The 14,294-nt window shown below is 41.1% G+C and overlaps 1 protein-coding gene across 1 annotated transcript in view; it reads left to right on the top strand.

Moving 5' to 3' along the window:
* Positions 1-547: 547 nt before the first annotated feature.
* The window catches only part of mdfi (MyoD family inhibitor), a 59,100-nt gene continuing 45,353 nt past the window's right edge, over positions 548-14,294 (top strand). Inside the window, exons 1-2 of the mRNA XM_062986871.1 lie at positions 548-630; positions 6,680-6,826. Of these exons, the coding sequence (XP_062842941.1) occupies positions 6,718-6,826 (109 nt within the window). The 5' untranslated portion in view covers positions 548-630; positions 6,680-6,717. The remainder of the gene's footprint in view (positions 631-6,679; positions 6,827-14,294) is intronic.

The raw sequence follows: 14,294 nt of genomic DNA, 5'->3' as shown, positions 1-14,294 counted from the left end.
CAATAACAGTATTTATTATTATTATTATTATTATTATAGTATGAGCGTTAATTTGCATGTTTTGCAGTAATTTTGGACTTGTTTCTTATTTTAGTAAGGTGTAATTACAGATTACAGACGAGTAAAAGCATGAGTTGTGTGTTTGTGCCTGAAGGCAGCAGCAGTAATCAGGCTCCAGTGTAATTTCCTGTCTAAAAGGCTTCGTGTGTGTGTGTAAAAGTTCGAGTGAGTCTATCGCCGTTAGAAAGTCTGCACGCTGGAACTGGCAACAACTGAGCAAAGACCGATTTAATGTGACAGTTAAAGTACGGAGGAGCCGGTATTACGCGGATAATTCGGATTATATCTGTTGCATGTGGAACTTTTCTGGAAGTTAATGGAACTTTTTGGGTAGTTTGTGATAGCGAGAATGCTGTCAGATTCGTGAAGTTCTGATCTGTACATGTGGGGTTGAGGAATACCTTCAAGCATCGTGCGTTTACACTTTATTACGCACTTTTCTTGGTTCGGCATTATGAGGACCTGGACTTTTTAGCGTCTTATTGGGACTTTTTGACGCGTCGCGTTAAGGCTGTGCTGATACAGAATGTGTTATTGAAACATCGCCGCACTTTGTGCACTATCTCACAGGTAAACCAAGCAGAATTACATTTTTACTATGAACACGTTTAACAGGTTTTAAGTCCAGGGTTCGGACTTTGTTGACTTGTCTGAACTCGTTAAAAAGTGGCCGAGTTGTGCAGTTAGAGCTCTGAGAAACAATAGTGCAGTTTAACGTCAAGTCTGTTGTATAAGTAGGTGCATGTAGTAAAGTGGTAAAACAAAAACACTTAAATGCAATTGTATGTATGTTATTTATTTAATAATACATTCAGTATATTGACAAACTTCTAAAATTATGTTATGTTAACTTTTACAAATTTTTTTTAAATTGACCTTTTATCCAGTGGTGGCTCCTGCCAAATCTTTCAGGGGGGGCAATTGACCCATTCAATGGGTAAATTACAGCTTAAATAATTAACATCTTAAGTCATCTGTCAGTTTGCCCTCATAAATAACTTTGAACATGGAATAATAAACATCATAAAATTAAGTAAAGCTTTCACACTAACAGTTTAATTCAGTCTTCATCAGATCGGGGCTGATGTGCAATGAATAAATTAGTACAATTAAACAATTGGGGAGATACAATGGGTGTGTTCGAAAACCTAGGGAGCTGCCTTGCTGTCTTACTGCCTACATAGGCAGCTGCCTCAGTAGAGAGGATTCTAATAAGTCAATGACTTATAAGTCAGGTTATTCGAACGCGCTACTCGGACAGCGATTCCATCGGGTTTCGCATTTAGCATCTTGTCATTCGAACCAATGGCATGGGGTGGTACAGTGCGGTAGCATGTCAACTAACATCTCTCTTCGTGTACCGAAAACGGTTACATTCGCTGACAAACCCGAACTTGCAAATAAAAACACTTGTGCAAGTTTATACAAGTTAAAAATCAATAATAATTTATTTACGTTTGAACATCAGCCATGTTTTTATTATTTTTCTGTGAGAGATCTGCTGCACTGAATGCTGGGATTGCCTTGATCACTAAGGACGCTTCCGCTGCTCACTCGTTCTTGAGTCAAAATAACATTAGAATTTTAAGACGCCTAACTAGTGAGGATATTAAGGCATCTAGGATTTCGAACAAGCTCCTTCTCGGGAGCGCGCACAGGATGACTTAAAATTATGTCTATGTAGAGAGCGCACTAGCTTTTCAAACACACCCAATAAGTGCAATCACAATTCACAATTAAAAAATTGCATGACTTACTTGTAATTTACTTATGTGTAAACTTATTTGATTTCCCCCCTTTGTAGATACTTGCTTGATGTTTAAATTTGGTCTGGGTGGCCCTAATTTTTTAGTTGCTGATTTATCCTGATTACTACGACGATTAAATAGCATTTCCCTTAATGACACGATGGAGTTGCTCCGAACTGAGGCAATGGTACTAAGTGCGAGCCCTCCCGGAACCCATACAGATTGTATTGCAGTGCCTACAGTTCGAGAGTCTATGAGAGCAATCCGGGCAATTTTTTTTCAATCGGACTGAAATCGCCCAAAAGTATGGGCGGTACTGTACGGAACTCGGCGCTGATTGGACTACGATATTCAGAGGCAAGTCTCAGACTGTCCAGAACAGTCACAGCTAGTTTAACACTGGTTGAATGTGATAAAAAAATTCTTCCCTTTCGCCCTTTGGTGGTGCGTCGCTCGATCGCCCTAAGGAACGAGCCGCCCATGGTTTTATCACTTAGAGAATTTCAGTTAGCACAAACATAGAAAACAGATTTATTTTATTTTTATTTTATTTTAATCTAAATACAGTGGACCCTTGACTTAGGAATTTAATTGGTTCCAAAGGGCTGTTCTTAAGTCAAAATGTTCGTTAGTTAAACCTATTTTTCCCATAAGAAATCATGTAAATAGAATTAATCCATGCCAGACCTCCCAACCCCCCCTTACCTAACCTTTCTAATGTCTTAAACGCTCTTTTTTGTTATAAATACAACTTTATTTGCCCTTAAATCTTAAATTATAGAATAGACATTCCTGTAATAAACAATAATACACAGTAGTACTGTACTGTACTTAAACACATCACATTTCAGTACAGTACGTGTGCTGTACCATACACCAAAATACATTGTATCTACCAGAAACAACAATAACTCTCATATTTCTTTATTATTTTCTTCTTTATTCCAATAGCGTTGTATTTTGTAGGTGCCATTTCACGAAAGAATAACTTCCTTCTTCTCTCTTACTCACTGTCCCCTCTGTCTGATACACAGTGACAGCTACTGGCAGGAGTAATTATACAACAACAAAAAAACTGCGTTTCCTCTTCACCTTCTCTGGGGACATTTTAGTATAGAATTTTACAAAATATAAAGAAAACATCGGAAAAACACTGTCCGCTGTCTGAATGTTCGCTCGCTGTATATATATATTTATATAGAGAGAGACGGTCGGAGTCAACTTGTTTGTGACGTCACGTTTCGCGAATTTCGCTTCGCAATCCGAAATTTGTTTGTACGTTAAGTTGAAAAAGATTGTTCGTAACACGAAATGTTTGTATGGTAAACCGTACAACTGTACTGTTTTTAAACTACTAAAAGCATGTTTAAACCATTTTTGACGAATGACTGTCCAAAACTGTATGCAAATATCAAGTAAAGGTGCATTCAAAGTATCAGATCAAGGTTGGTCCTGGACAGATGTGCTGCAATGTTATCCAATAACAGTTATAAAGTGTAAACATCTGTTGTGTTGTTCACTTCCATATCCATTTAGATATTTCAATACTCCCCTAAAATAAATTTTTATATCCGACTTTCACTTTTGTGGGTGACAGATCATTAAACATAAAAACCAAACTGTCTTTAAGCGTGCTACCACCCTAGGTTTGACATTTGCAGTTTGCTCCCAGTGAGTCAGCAGTGGTGTGATGCAAGTTGCCTGTCAGAGTTGTACAGGCACTATATACTATATACGTTTTAATCCGAGTGAACACAGTATATCTGTGTTTTATGTTTTAACTTCATGTAACTAGTCAGCTTGGTAACTGTTAGGGAATTAATATTAGACTCAGTATTACTGTCAACCAATAATTTAAGCTTTGTCATTAGAATCAGATCAAAAATGGATTTTTATAGTATGTATGTACTACTAAGATAGTAAATATCGTTATTAGAGCCAATACCGGTCATAGGTGACGTATCAGATCGTATTCTACATACATTTTGAGAAATTTATGCCATTAAATTGTGTCATATTGGGTCACACTACACAAATCATTCACTATTATACATAAATCTGGAGATGTGGCCTTTTAATAGTTTATATTGTCTTAAATACACTGATCAGCCATAACATTAAAACCACCTCCTCGTTTCTACATGCTTTGTTAGCCCCCTTTTATGCTGTTCTTTAATGGTCAGGACTCTCCCAGGACCACTACAGAGCAGGTATTATTTGGGTGGTGGATCATTCTCAGCACTGCAGTGACACTGACATGGTGGTGGTGTGTTAGTGTGTGTTGTGCTGGTATGAGTGGATAAGACACAGCAATGCTGCTGGAGTTTTTAAACACCTCACTGTCACTGCTGGACTGAGAATAGTCCAACAACCTAAAAAATATTTAGCCAACAGTGACTCGTGGGCAGCGTCCTGTGACCACTGATGAAGGTCTACAAGATGACCAACTCAAACAGCAGCAATAGACGAGCGATCGTCTCTGACTTTACATCTACAATAGTGGACCAACTAGGTAGGAGTGTCTAATAGAGTGGACAGTGAGTAACTTATCCACTCATACCGGCACAACACACACTAACACACCACCACCATGTCAGTGTCACTGCAGTGCTGAGAATAATCCACTACCCAAATAATACCTGGTCCTGTGTGGGTCCTGACCATTGAAGGACAGCATGAAAGTGGGCTAACAAACCATGCAGAGAAACAGATGGACTACAGTCAGTAATTGTAGAACTACAAAGTGCTTCTGTATGGTAAGTGGAGCTGATAAAATAGTGTAGTTAGTGTAGAAACAAGGAGGTGGTTTTCTATGCCATGTGTTTACATGCTATGTTTATATGCTTAAAGTCTGTGGACATCTAACTATAGGGCTTGTTGGACATACCATTCCAAAACCACTTACTCCTCTGGAAAGGTTTTCCACCAGATTCCAGATTTTAAAAGGCATTGGTGAGGTCAGGCACTGTTGTTGGACTTTTCAGTTTATCCCAAAGGATTGAAGCCAGGTCTCTGAGCAAGTCGCTGGATATCTTTTACAGCAAGCTGGTCAAACCCTGTCTTTGTAGACCTTTGCTTTCTGAAACAGGAGTGCGCCAACACAAAACTAGAGGTTTGATTTGATTTTACACACCTATTAGCAATGGATGTGAACGAAACACCTAAACTCAATACTTCAGAGAGGTGTTCACATATCTTTGACCATGTTATATTGCACAATAATGCAAAATAATGCCCGGATTTTAAAGTAATTAAAGTAATTGTAAAGTTCCATTATTTTAAAGTGTTAGAGACGATCTTCTGTCCCCATCGGACCTTCATCGGACCTCGGTCCACTAAGAATCCTTAGTTTTGTCTCTTTGTCTTGCCGCTCAACCAACACAGTTGGCTGTGTCAAAGGGAGGGAGGTTAGATGTAGTACCTACTTGCTTCAACAGTGAGTCCTACTGGCAGGTCAAGGGTTTGACAAAAGCAGCAGGGTAATGCCAAGTTCACACTACACGACTTTCCAAGTCATCAGGTTGCTGTACAGTTCACACTACACGACTGGATCTCTTGTAATCGGGAGTCTCTTTAATCGTTGTGTATTTCACACTACACGACTGATCGGCGATAGGGCATATCACACTACACGATATCACCAACTGGAATCGCGGGCGAGCTTCTCTGGTCTCCCAAACTACGTTTTGTCACGAAAACAAACGCGAGAAGTGACGAGGGGTTTAACGATACCACGTCCAAAAATGCACGTCAACAAGTAGTGAGCGATCAGAGTTGTTAATGCGCTGATGTGCAGCGTTAAATCAAGGAGAAAAAATAAATGAACCTGAGTGGATTTGGCTTGGATTGTTCTATAGGGAGTTGGAGGTTAATAAATATTTTTTGCCATGCAACGTTGAGAACGATCAGGTCAGAAATACTGTAAAACGTGTGTGTGTGCCGATGTATTCTGATATAAACTATGTTATGCCCCTGTCCCGCCTTTTTACAACGCCTCCCCTGCGTTTCCCCTCACCCCGTATCTTGCGTTCTCATTGGCTGTTCGGCATGGCACTCACTGCCAGTCGGGCAACTCAGATCTAGATATCTGACAGGCTAGAAATCTCTCTTCGGTCGCCGAGCGCTCGGATCTGATATAAACTATATTATGCCCCTGTCCCACTTTTTTACAACGCCTCCCCTGCGTTTTCCCTCACCCCGTATCTTGCGTTCTCATCGGCTGTTCGACATAGCACTCACTGCCAGTCGGGCAACTTAGATCTAGATATCTGACATGCTAGAAGTTGAGTAGTTGACGCATAGCGATTGAGAGCCGAGTTTCGATCGCGGAGTTGCTCCCGAGCCGGCAAATCTAGCGCATAACAGGCAAGAACTAGGCATAACAGGCCCTTGTCAGTGTGGGTGTCATGCAGCTGGCAGAGGAATGCAGGGAAATTGGGAGTATTCACTCTGTCTGTGCTGTGAACACTTGTGGTGTTGACTGACATGACATAGATCATCCGTGAAAAGTCCATTATCATCAAGTCAAAGGTAAAAAAAATCAAGGGTATCACTAGTACTTTTACAGTATTGACTCAGAGCAATGTGATGCTGGTTTATTTGGTATCAATAATTGGCCAAAACTAGCGACATATTTTGTATTGCCAGTGTATCGTGTTATGATATTTTTGCCATATCACCCTCCATACACGCCCGGTCTACCCACCTCTTTGTGTTTTATACTACAGCTTTCCAAATTGGGCGCTCCAGCAGCCAACATGTAGATTACTTCCAGCACTCAGAGTTGGACCGCCTAAAATTCCGAACACAAGGAGATCTCGTGTTGGCATGGTCAAAGTTGAACCGTGTTTTTTGGCTGTGTCTCTGTACAGGGTAGTTTCTGGTTGCTTGGCTTCCGGCTTCAGAGCAGATGTTGGAGGAGGACCGTAGCCCCGGTGCCAGCTCGCCTCAACCTCCTGATGGTGCATGTTTCAGCCCAAAGAGCATACCAGCAGAGTGTCAGAATGCTCCTGAATCAGGTATGCACATCAAAAATCTCTAGTCCTGGTCATTTGGGACTAGCTAAGTCATGACTAAGACTAAGTCAAGTTAACATCTTCAGAGATTACAACCTGGACAAATTCTAGTTCATCTCTTTACCTACTTAATCACATTTAGAGGCAATTCGGAGTAGGCAAATCCACTTCTGGAATGTTTTTGTGGCTTGGGAGGAATCATGGGTGCCCAGGTGAACGTAGGGAAACCATGCAAAGGCACTACACAACTGGTATATGGAAACCTTTAAAAATGCTGGTCCAAGCGGTGGTTCCTCAGCGGTTAAGGTACTTGACTAGTTATCCAAAGGTTGTCGGTTTAAGCCCCATCAAGCCACCACCAAGTTGCCACTGTTTGGCAAGGCTCTCAATCCTCAGTTGCTCGAATTGCATTAACGTACACTGTATTGTCTTTTCCCAAAATTCTGACCACAGAACATGGTTTCCTTGAACATAGTGTCTAGCAACTTCCGGTAGTTACGTTTGTAATTAGATGAAAGGTGGACCATCTAACCACAGACTTTTGGTAGATCTATTAAATTTATGCATGGCTTTCAAATCAAGTAATAGTTTCAGGTTGCACTTCTTGATGCAGCGACCAACTGTGTAAAGTGACGATGGTTTTCTAGAGTACTTCATTGGCTATATGCGTCTTATATTTAGCATAAGGCTCAAAGGTCACACACCATGGTTTGTAAACAGAGCTTCCCAGCCTTCCTTAAAATTTCTCTGGATTCCTTGAATCGTTTCATAATATTAAGTCTGGTAGACAGTGAAAGGCTTAAATTATTTGCAATCATGCATTGAGTGTTTTTTTTTAGCTGACTGACAGTTCTCTCATGAAGTTTGGTAACCAATCCCTCTGCTTACTGTGATACATTGATCAGCCATAACATTAAAACCACATTCTTGTTTCTACACTCACTGTCCATTTTTATCAGCTCCACTAACCATATAGAAGCACTTTGTAGTTCTACAATTACTGACTGTAGTCCATCTATTTCTCCGCATACTTTTTTAACCTGCTTTCACCCTGTTCTTCAATGGTCAGGACCCCCACAGGACCACCACAGAGTAATGTGTGTTGTGCTGGTATGAGTGAATCAGACACAGTATTTAAATACAGTGTCCACTCACTGTCCACTTTATTAGACACTCCTACCCAGTTTGTCCACCTTATAAATGTAAAGTCAGAGACGATCGCTCATCTATTGCTGCTGTTTGAGTTGGTCATCTTCTAGACCTTCATCAGTGGTCACAGGGCGCTGCCCACGGGGCGTTGTTGGCTGGATATTTTTGGTTGGTGGACTATTCTTAGTCCAGCAGTGACAGTAAGGTGTTTAAAAACTCTAGCAGCGCTGCTGTGTCTTCTCTACTCGTACTTGCACAACACACACTAACACACCACCACCATGTCAGTGTCACTGCAGTGCTGAGAATGATCCACCACCCAAATAATACCTGCTCTGTGGTGGTCCTGGGAGAGTCCTGACCATTGAAGAACAAGTTGAAAGGGGGCTAACAAAGCATGCAGAGAAACAGGTGGACTACAGTCAGTAATTGTGGAACTACAAAGTGCCACTATATGGTAAATGGAGCTGATAAAATGGACAGTGCATGTAGTAACAAGGAGGTGGTTTTAATGTTATTGTTGATCAGTGTATGTTTTGTATAGTTAGCACTGGCTGTAGGTCTGCAGTTAGAGTTAGTGTTAGTCCTCCTTCTAGTCTTATCAGTGGACACTTACTGACCACAGGACGCTGTTGGCTTCCACTCTGCATTGACTCTGATGTGTCTGGTCACTGGAGGTGGTGAGGAGATCTCTTATTGATAAATAGGGTACATAGGGGTGGCAAAGCATACTGAGCAACAGACAGGCTACAGTCAGTAATTGCATGCCTACAATTTGGTTCAATGATCAGTGATACGTGTACCTAATAAAGTGCTCAAAGAGTGTATAAATACACACACATCCTAGTGTACTAACATCAAGCACTAGGTGCAATAGTTCACTAGCAAACTTTAAGCATACCAATCATAATATTACATTAGACGTGTTAAGGCACGTCTGCACTTTGGCCTGAATTACAAATCAACATTGCATAGTTTAAGGTATCTTAAAATATCTCAGCAGGATTAGTACACTACAAGGCTAAAAGTATGTAGACATACACTGTTCAGCCATAACATTAAAACCACCTGCTTGTTTCTACACTCACTGTTCATTTTATCAGCTCCACTTACCATATTAAAGCACTTTTGGTTCTACAATTACTGACTGTAGTCCATCTGTTTCTCTGCATGCTTTGTTAGCCCCCTTTTATGCTGTTCTTCAATGGTCAGGACTCTCTCAGGACCAGTACAGAGCAGGTATTATTTGGGTGGTGGGTCATTCTCAGCACTGCAGTGACACTGACATGGTGGTGGTGTGTTAGTGTGTGTTGTGCTGGTATGAGTGGATCAGACACAGCAGCGCTGCTGGAGTTTTGAAATACCGTGTCCACTCACTGTCCACTCTATTAGACACTCTTACTTCATTGGTCCACCTTGTAGATGTAAAGTCAGAGACGATCGCTCATCTATAGCTGCTGTTTGAGTTGGTCATCTTGTAGACCTTCATCAGTGGTCAAAGGACGCTACCCACGGGGCGCTGTTGGCTGCATATTTTTCTAGGTTGGTGGACTATTCTCAGTCCAGCAGTGACAGGGAGGTGTTTAGTTCTTTTGGAAGAGACTTTTTTAAAGACATCTGGTGTAAAGAACACCACATTTGATGTTTGACTTAGTATAAGGTCTTTAGGAACTTGTTGGTGATCATGTGATTATCTGGGGCCGCTTTGCTTCGGCAACATCTGGATGACTTATCATAATTGATAGAACCATGTATTCTGCTCTCTGTCAGACAATCATGAAGTAGAATGTCCACCTGTCAGTGGGTGACCTTAAGCTGAAGCTTGGGTGATACAGTAGGGCACTGATCCGAAAAACTCAAGCCAGTGCAAGACCTTAAATGGGCACTGGTTGTGCCACCTTTTGGGGAGTATGAGGCATAACATTATGACTAATATTGTGTTGGTTCCCCTTTCGCTGCCCCATATGCAACATCAGAACCAGCATTAACTTCTCCAGCAATTTGAGCTACAGTAGCTCGTCTGTTGAACTACAGTAGCTCGTCACATGGGCCAGCCTTCGCTCCCCACGTGCATCTATGAGCCTTGGCCGCCCATGACCCTGTCGCCGGTTTACCACTGTTCCTTCCTTGGACCACTTTGTGCACCCCACAAGAGCTGCAGTTTTGTAGATACTCTGACCCAGTCATCTAGCCATCACATTATGACAAATCAGGAAGACAAATAGAAGAAATCGGGTGGGGGCAAATACTATTTCCAGAACTGTTCATATCAAATTTACTGGATCCATAATTTTGCAAATATTAGTAAGACATGACGGAACACTTTACATTGTGGGAACGATTCCATGTGAAGACAGATTGTGAAGCTAATGTGATTCCCGACATCTGTCTACGACTTTCCAAAATAGCCCACACCGTTTGATTCTGACCAGGTTTCATGTGCATGAAGTGGGCGGCCTGCTTCTCATCTGTCTAGTTGTTGTGGTCGGATGTTTACGGTGCCACTTTGGGTTCTGAAGCACATGAGTGTTTGTTTTTTAATGCACAAGATGCTGATCGTGAGAGACGAAGAATTTATGTGGTACCTGGTGAAAAGACGTGTATCTCAATCAGTTGAAAGCTACAGGTCAGAACAAAATGTTGCGTTTGTAATACATCTAACATTAAAAAATATCTAAACTGTCTGCACTATAAATTACAGTAAAAATATATATATTTTTAATTATAATTTATTTTTATATAAATAAGTATATTGAGCTGTTAGCAATGAGTGTGGCTAAATTATGCAAACAGTTTTTTTAATTATAATTTATTTTTGATTTAATAATTTTTTTTAATAATTTTTATATATATTACATTATATAAAATATTACATAATTTATTTTTGTAACAATAAGTACTTATATTAAGTATTGCTATTATAGTAACTGCTTAAACACTCCTGCAGTATCAAGTTTTTAATTTCCATTTATTTATTTATATTTACACCGATCAGCCATAACATTAAAACCACCTCCTTGTTTCTACACTCACTTACCATCAGCTCCACTTACCATATAGAAGCACTTTGTAGTTCTACAATTACTGACCGTAGTCCATCTATTTCTCTACATGCTTTGTTATCCCACTTTCATGCTGTTCTTTAATGGTCAGGAGTCTCACAGGACCACTACAAAGCAGGTATTATTTAGGTGGTGGGTCATTCTCAGCACTGCCGTGACACTGACATGGTGGTGGTGTGTTAGTGTGTGTTGTGCTGGTATGAATGGATCAGACACAGCAGCACTGCTGGAGTTTTTAAATACCATGTCCACTCACTGTCCACTCTGTTAGACACTCCTACCTAGTTGGTCCACCTTGTAGATGTAAAGTCAGAGACGATCGCTCATCTATTGCTGCTGTTTGAGTTGGTCACCTTTGAGATCTTCATCAGTGGTCACAGGACGCTGCCCACGGGGTGCTGTTGGCTGGATATATTTTTGGTTAGTGGACTGTTGTGAGTCCAGCAGTGACAGTGAGCGCTGCTGTGTCCTATCCACTCATTCCAGCACAACACACACTAACACGCCACCACCATGTCAGTGTCACTGCAGTGCTGAGAATGATCCACCACCCAAATAATACCTGCTCTGTGGTGGACCTGACCATTGAAGAACAGCTTGAAAGGGGGCTAACAAAGCAGGCAGTGAAACAGATGGACTACAGTCAGTAATTGTAGAACTACAAAGTGCTTCTATATGGTAAGTGAAGCTGATAAAATGAACAGTAAGTGTAGAAACAAGGAGGTGGTTTTAATTTTATGGTTGATTGTTGTATATCTAAAGGAATTTAGTATACAGAGTAGCCAGACCAGAGGAGAGTTTGGAACATAGAATACTAGAACCCTGCCCTGTTTATCATCTCAAATTCGATCAATTGGCTTGTTGTTACAGGCTTACATGTACCACATTTCACAGCAGTTATTAAATAACACTCGGAAATTGAATGATAGAATAAATAGAAGCTACAATTAATAGTTGAATGTAAACCTAGAACATTCAGCAATGGTGCGTGGCTCCGTTTCAAATACGAAAATGCCTGTCCATATTTTAACCCCCCCCCTCCCCCCCGCGTCCACAGAATTGGTTAAGCACTGAGCCGCTCGCATTTACATTTATTTACAACCAAAAGAATATTAAATTTTAATGTGGTTTATGTGCTAGTTAGTGGTTCTCTACTGGCAGTGTGGACGTCATGCATGAGGCGAAGGCTAACAATATAATTTGGAGGAGTTGATGAAAAATGATTATTCTACTGCAAATAGTTGTTGTTTTTAACCAGAATTTGGTAAAAAAGAGCAATTTACTTTCACTTAGCCATGAAGATATGCTATCTTTCCTATCATTGTTTACATGGAGGCCATTTTAGCATAACCCGCAGAGTGCTAATCTTTTAGCCTGTTGCTCTGTGTAGATTTTTACATTTTAATTTCTCTACCTAGCGTGCCAGCTTCACTGTTTTTGTTTTCTCACTTATTCATACAAACATCCGTTGTTGTTTTTAGCCAGACAGATCCGTTTTCATAGCACTAAACTACACCAGTTTTACCACAGGGACGTTATTTACCGCTTTCCCGGTATTTCTTTTGATCTTACGAAGCATTCGATGTTCACATGGGATTTTGTGTGGCGGTAAATCCACTCCACATGTTATTCTTGGAATTGAATGAAGGCTGAGTTGAGGTTTATCATTTCAGTGGGTAGAATTAATTCAACAGACCAGTACCAAGTACCTTTTAAAATCCATTGTTTGATTTCATCATATTCACAGAGTTAAATCAGTTCATCTGGGCACACGTTTGTTGTAGAGATATGTTTCATCACTCATCCAAGGGACTTCTTCAGTCTGAACTGGTGTTAAATACCCCAACCTTATATGCAGGCGATTTGCATAATGACCGAAGCCGGACCATGATCAGGTCCATATGCAAATCACAATGACCTTTGATTACAATGGCTATGTGTGCCTTTACATATGATTGGGGTATAGCTCTTATAAGATGGTGAGAGATATACTCTCAGATCAAGAGGGTTTGATCATATTGTCACATTTAATAATGCATATTATAGTTGAAGTCCAAGGTTTACATACTTTTGTTCATTAAGTATGTAGACACCTTACCATTAGCTTGAACATTCTTATTTTTATGCCAACTCTGAGGTAAAGGTATTGACTTCTCATTGAAGGATCACTGGTTCACCACTGTTGGGCCACTGAGTGAGAGCCTTTTGCACTGGTCATTAATAAGGATTGAAGAATTAATATGATCGATCCTTCTCTGCTTCTTTAACAGACCCCACTCTTCCAGATTGAATGAGTAAATTTCTATTTGAGTTTTTCATTTGCGTCCTGCTGTCGTATGGCGTTAAACAGTCTTATCTGGGGGACAGAAGTGTTGACTTTTGTCCCTGGTCTTTACGAATACACAGTCGACTTCTTATACATTATTATAACCTCTTCTTACTTTCTGTGGTGGCAGCACGTACCTTATTGAAGGAAGTCACGTTTCGGAATTGGACCTCCCATGATTGGCAAAGGGTTGCCTTCTCCGATGGGTCACGAATGGATAGACGTTGGCGTGTCAGGCGAGAAACATCAGATAACAAACACCCTGCAACCATTGCTGGAACAACACAAGCTGGTGGTGGCAGCGTTATGGTCTGGGGAATGTTTTGGTGGCATTCTCTGGGCCCATGCATCCATGTGGATGGCACTCTCAGCCGATTTGGGTATGAATCCATCCTTGCAGATCATGTACACCCATACATGCTGATGGTCTTCCCTGGGTTAGATGGGATCTTTCATTGGTTGGAAGAGCATGACCAAGACTTCCAAGTACTACCCTGGCCCCCTAATTCCCCAGGCTTGAACCCAATTGAGCATCTGTGGGACCACCTTGATTGTTGTATTCGCTCTATGGATCCTCCCCCACGCCCCCTCCAGCAGCTGTGAGATTCACTGCAGTCTGCATGGCTCCAGATACCTGTGACAACCTACCAGGACCTTACTGAGTCACTGCTAGCCCGTCTAGCTGCTGCCGTCTAGGTTTTGAAAATGTTCCTCATCTTATCCGAAAGGCGTCTTTAGTTCTAAAAGTTAATAGGGAGTTCCAGGTATTAAACCTCTAGTCGGGTGTTGCTTGGGGATGGTCCTTAGAGTCGTTGAGCCACGCTGCTAACATGTAAGTCGTTAGGAGGTGTGAATGGGGGTTAATTGTCTAGGAAGGGACCTAAAGACTGTTGTAGCTGGCTGCCAATTGGTGTCATAAGCCGACTCGAGGACT

This window comes from Trichomycterus rosablanca, chromosome 24 (assembly GCF_030014385.1).
Source record: "Trichomycterus rosablanca isolate fTriRos1 chromosome 24, fTriRos1.hap1, whole genome shotgun sequence".
NCBI lineage: Eukaryota > Metazoa > Chordata > Actinopteri > Siluriformes > Trichomycteridae > Trichomycterus > Trichomycterus rosablanca.
Note: the sequence above shows the minus strand (reverse complement) of the source record. Positions and strands in the feature narration are given on the sequence as shown.